The 5,687-nt window shown below is 39.6% G+C and overlaps 1 protein-coding gene across 1 annotated transcript; it reads left to right on the top strand.

Annotated features, from left to right (window-relative positions):
• The first annotated feature begins 1,600 nt into the window (after window positions 1-1,600).
• On the top strand, window positions 1,601-5,561 carry LOC127935170 (homeobox protein Hox-A3a). Its single transcript, XM_052532804.1, has 2 exons — window positions 1,601-2,072; window positions 4,049-5,561. Exons 1-2 carry the CDS (start codon window positions 1,631-1,633, stop codon window positions 4,840-4,842), a joined length of 1,236 nt encoding a protein of 411 aa, XP_052388764.1. The 5' UTR covers window positions 1,601-1,630; the 3' UTR covers window positions 4,843-5,561.
• Window positions 5,562-5,687: the final 126 nt, after the last annotated feature.

Here is a 5,687-nt window from a genome sequence, read left to right on the forward strand (position 1 = left end):
CTGTTTGATCGATTTCTGCCGCTGAATGAGAGAAGCTCGCGGCGTGCTGCGCGCTGCTCGTCAGAGAGAAAGGTAAGCGGGACCGAGTTCTCGCATGGCTGTTAAATGGCGAGTTTGTGATTTATGACCGCGCGACTGAAATCTCGGTTCAGGGAGAGTTCAGACTCGCATACACACACTCACTCACTCACAGTCAAGCCAGATTCCTCCCGTGCAGCAGCTGGGTCTCCTGATTTGTGGCTTTAGCGTCTTTTCTTTAAGCTTTCCATGTGCATGATAGTGCCAGAGAACGAATTAGTGTAAGACAAGCATGGATCGGTGGTCTAGAAATTGAAGAGGCTTCTTGATTTAGTTTTATGCAATTATGTGGTCTCAGTATGCTATTTGGGCCTGATTTTATCTATATTCGTTGTAAATGTTGTTGTTGTTTTTTTTAGATTATTTTCATGATCTTTAAATTATTTTATTGAGCCGATTATTAGAGTTAATCAGTATATTATTATTATTATCTTTGTTGTTGGTTGGTATTATTGACGATGTTATTCCTGAAATTGCTTTCAATAGGCTATATTTTATCGTGCGCTCCTAGTACCTAAATCATTATTCTTTTGATTTTCTTTTTTGTGATCGTGTCTTTGTTTTTTAAGTAGGCCTATATAAATGCATGTCGACTTGATATGCTATATTTAACATTTATCTTTCAAATATAAAATAATACTTCAAAGTGGAACATTGTACTAGGCAAATTTAATACGTTTCATTGGTTATTTCCGCTCTGCACCAGTCCCGGGCCGTGGCAACAACACTTTCCCAGCTCAGTAAACCCTCATGCATTTACCGATGCCAGGTAGTTACCATTATCCATTATTTTGGGTTGGCGAGTGAGAGCTCGTGGCGAGGTTTGAGACGCGCGTTTGCCCGGTTTTTCAGGTTTCCTGCTACTACAACTTTCGAACCCAAACAATACACGCACGGGCTTGTATTTATGTAGACTAAAATGGCACGAACACGTTAAACCTTAAGAACTAAAAGTCTGACAACTTGATTATTTACCTTTGTTTAGAAAAAAAAAATTCTATTTAACATTAAAATTAAAAGTCTGAATCAGAAAAAGCTGTTCACAATTAAAATGAAGGTCGCGTAAATTCATGACAATGATTGTTGTTTGTTTCTAGCCCTAATAGTACTTTATTTCAGTTCAACACTATCTATTTACATTAACGCAATACTCTTTTTTCAGGGAAATATTGGTTTTATGTGTTTATTCGTGTATTTCTTTTTTTTTACGTCAACATATAGCTTATTTTAACAAATAGCTTATTTTGATTGGATAGTGTGATTCTGTTAAATACTTTAAGCGCCAGCATGTTCTCAGTTATGTTGGCTATTGTTGCAGCTGGCCATAAGGTAAGTGGTGTCCGGCTCTCCCAGTCTCGCCAGTGTCAACTAAGCTTTGAAAAGTAAGATGGATAGGCCTTATTTCACTCGCTCACCGTATCTTCTCTCACCGTAGGTTCACCCGTAGAGCCCATTGGCGAAGAGGTGTCACGTGACTACGTCGAGCCAATGTTCTTCTACGAAGGTGTCAGGACCTTGTCAGAAAGTGAAATAAACATTGGGAAACGGCGAGATGCAAAAAGCGACCTATTGCGACGGCTCGGCAATTTACAGTGGCTTCCCCTATCAAAGCACAAATGGTTTAGGTTATGATGCCAATCAGGAGCAATATCTCCAGGCCCTTCATGTGGAAAGTGAGTACCATCGACCGGCATGCTCTCTGCAGTCCCCTGGTGGTTCTGCAGCTCTGCACAAACCCAGTGAAATTTCAGAGGGCTGCCAACGGAGTAACGGCACACAAGCCCCAGTACCAGATATCCCAGGCAACAACCAGCCCCCTACTGCTCCTTCTGGGCCATCTTCCCCCAGTGCCCTGAACCAAAATCCGAGCAATGACACCATCGCCAAGAACCCAGGAGACGCTTCTCCACCGCCAACCACAAGGAAACAAATTTTTCCGTGGATGAAGGAATCTCGTCAGAACACAAAGCAGAAATCTTGTAGTACCATATCAGGTGAATACATAAACCACATTATAGCACCTTAAATTAAATAACATAAATATAAAATGTTTATAAAATAAAATAATATATAAATGAATAAGGACCATAATTTTAGCTAGCCTATGGAGTATTATGATTTGCTAGTGTGAAGTCGCTTTGGTCAAAAGAATCTGCTAAGAACATAAATGTCCAAAAATGTCACATAAATACTTATCTATGGGCTACATGTAATTTATAATTTACATCGGCTTTCCATTGGCTCTTTGTCTTGTTTAGTTATGATACATTGGACCACATGTAAACCACACCTCTAGGATAGTACTTTTTGAGGTAATTGGACAGGTTTGATGTTTAAATTCTTAGCTTAGCAAAGCCTGTGCACTAAAGACACAACACATACCCCTGTCTTTAAAAAAATGATATGTTTTTTTTTTTTTACAGTACTTGTTTTTACATTACTTGAACCCATCAAAATATTATATTGGCAATTGATCAAATATTATTTGGTATTTTAATAATTAATTTAATCATGGTAATTACTATGAAACTGATAACTCGAAGTACTGGAAAAAACATAATAGTTGTGGAAAAACAGTACAGTTTGACTATTGACTGCATCCTCCCTCTGCCCCACTTCCAGGAACAGACTATGCCACTTTTCTCTACCTAGTTTTGTTTAAAGGGGTCATATATAATGCGATTTTCAAGTGTAACATATTTGAAGTGTATGCTTTGACTTTGTAGCATGCATAGATAAGATCCATAAAGTTGCAAAGACTAAAGTTTAGAACCCAAAGAAATATCCTTTAAAAAAGTTACAAGTCGTCCACACCCTCCTAAAACGCCTCATTTTAACACGCCCTACATGTCTAAGACACTGTGTGGGAAGATTTGCATAACACTGCTCAAATGTTTTAGCAAAGAAAGAAGGCATCATTTTGATTCTTGCTGTAGTATTGTTGCTGCCACCGCCATGTAGTGGAGACGCCATGTGTTTCCTTGTGAAAGCTAAACTACTTTGTTTGGCCTTCCTAAAGAGGACACAAATAGAAATCAGTGGTTAAGTTGTATTTACAACACTGTTCCATAAGAGTTCAACCCAAATATTCACATTTTATGGAGGACTGTTTCTTGGGCGAGTAGCCTACAATGTCAACTATGCACAAAGGCTTTTTCTATAAAGTGGGGCAGTTCCAACTGTACAAGGACAGTCTGGCGCTTCTGTCTCACTGCCAGCAAGTTTGTTTTTATATTGAACAAATGTGTCACTGATACACAAATGTAGACATAGTTTTAAGTTTATACAGCGCAATATGCACCACAATCTTTAAATAGACTAAGTCTTTATAATCAGCAATTATATCCACACTGGATGCAACAAATGCCTCATTTATAATGTGTTTTATTGGTTTTGTCTCAGCATCACAGTATGATAAGGGGCTTCACAGTCTGTCACACGCTTGAGCCATTCGGCCAATCACAACGCACTGGAAAGTTGGCCAATCACAGCACACCTGGTTTTTCAGAACATTAAGCTTTGCAAAAATCAACATGTTTCAGAAAGGCAGGGCATAGAGGAGCAACAATAATGTACAGTATTTGGAAAATAATGTGTTTTTTTTTACTTTAAACCATATAAACAAATTACATTACACCAAATACACAAAATAATGTTCTTTTTAGCAACGTCATATGACCCCTTTAAGCTATACTGAGAAGAAGTAAGCTGTAATGTTTTTGAAATAGTTATTTTGTGCTTGGTTTATCAGTGATAGCCTGATATTATTTCCCTACAGTCCTTAAAATGTATAGAAATGTATATTTAACGACACAATTAAATGATGTATGATGCTGTGACAGCAGAGGTTTAAGTGATTAAGTCTTTTAAAAAACAGCAAAATCAAAGGTTGATGAATATTGTACAGTGAGGTCTATTTACTGGGACATGCGCAATAACGCTTTTCATTGTATTGCTTGTCATCATACAGTAGAGAGCTGCGCTGGAGACAAGAGTCCCCCCGGTTCTGCCGCCTCCAAGCGCGCTCGTACTGCATACACTTCTGCTCAACTCGTAGAGCTGGAGAAAGAATTCCACTTCAATCGTTACCTCTGCCGCCCGCGACGAGTGGAAATGGCAAATCTGCTCAACTTGACGGAAAGGCAGATTAAAATATGGTTCCAGAATCGCAGGATGAAGTACAAAAAGGACCAGAAGGGGCTAGGAATGATGCCCTCTCCTGGAGCACAGTCTCCTCACAGTCCCGTTGCTCTGTCATCCGGTGGCGGAGGAGGGGGTGGGAGTGCATATTTAAGTTCAATGCATTCTCTGGTTAACAGCATGCCCTACGACTCACCCTCTCCAGCATCCTATAACAAACCCCAGCCTAATGCGTACAGCCTTCCTACGTCATACCCACCTCCTCTGAATAACTGCCCGCCTCCTCAGAAGAGGTATCCAGGGACTGGCACAGCCACGCCGGAATATGATACGCATCACCTTCAAGGCAACAACAATTACGGGACACAAGTGCAGGGAAGCCCGGTTTATGTCAGTGGTGGTGGAGGCTACTCGGATTCTTTGGTGGGGATGGGGCCCTCGGTATTTGGCCTGACACATCTACCGCATCCACCTCAAGGCAATATAGACTACAACGGCGCTATCACCATGGGAAACAGCCATCATCAAGGAACGTGCGAACCAAACCCATGCACATTCACAGAACTTACACCGCACTATTCTCAGGAAAGAATTCAGGAAGCGCCCAAACTGACGCATCTATAGTGCCGATACCATGTATTTCTCTCCCAGTCTGCACACATTTGAGCTCCGTCTGACTGAGTTTTCAGCCACCTACAGCTGCGTATGTTTGGTTCATATAGCCTAGTTTTCCTGACATAGCCTCAGGTGAAATTACCTTGTTGTTGGTTTCACTCAATACATAAAATGGAAATTAAAGTTCCTCAAAGCTCAAATGTCATGGCATCATGGGAATATGTAGGCCTATTTAAATTAAGGAAATCTGAAACAGGGTTTTTTAAAGTGTATTTTAAAGTCTTCAAAATTCCCCTCAGTCCAGGATTTATTTTCTGTTTTGCATTTTGCACTTAAGGAAGGATGCATATGAACACGATTTCTTATCTAACAGTCTTATACAGTGTGAGCTCATGATTTGTAGGTCTTTCAAATGTATTTATTTGTTTCCATGGACAGTAGATTGTGTTATTTAGCCCAAATCCTTCAGATACTGAGTAAAGGGAAACCGGATCCCGGGATTCTCCCAGTCATGTCAGTGCTGAAACAAGTGCTAACAGGCAAGACTGTTTATCAAAGGTCAATGTGTTCCAATAATAATCAATGTATGCGAATGTTAATCATGTGTTGCTTAGAGTCGAAAGAGACTGCGATCAGATACTCAAACTTTTATTTGCTCTAATTTTTTTTTTTTTATGTCATACATTCCATGCTGCTCCACTTCTGAAGAAATAAAATACATTAATTGACTTCTGTATTTGCAAAAGAAATACTTCTGTGTTATACAAAAAAAAAACAACAACAGACAATTAGCAATGTAGGCTAATAAGCAGATAATTAGCTTTTTATAAAATTACTGAAATGGATTTGGAAAC

This window comes from Carassius gibelio, chromosome A19 (genome assembly GCF_023724105.1).
Source record: "Carassius gibelio isolate Cgi1373 ecotype wild population from Czech Republic chromosome A19, carGib1.2-hapl.c, whole genome shotgun sequence".
Classification (NCBI taxonomy): Eukaryota; Metazoa; Chordata; class Actinopteri; order Cypriniformes; family Cyprinidae; genus Carassius; species Carassius gibelio.

What these genes read in the sequence shown, in the direction of transcription:
- LOC127935170 (XM_052532804.1), top strand. Translation starts at nt 1,631, where the DNA reads ATGCAAAAAGCGACCTATTGCGACGGCTCGGCAATTTACAGTGGCTTC. An exon ending in ATCTTGTAGTACCATATCAG is followed by an intron (nt 2,073 to 4,048) that starts GTGAATACATAA and finishes GTCATCATACAG; the next exon opens with TAGAGAGCTGCGCTGGAGAC.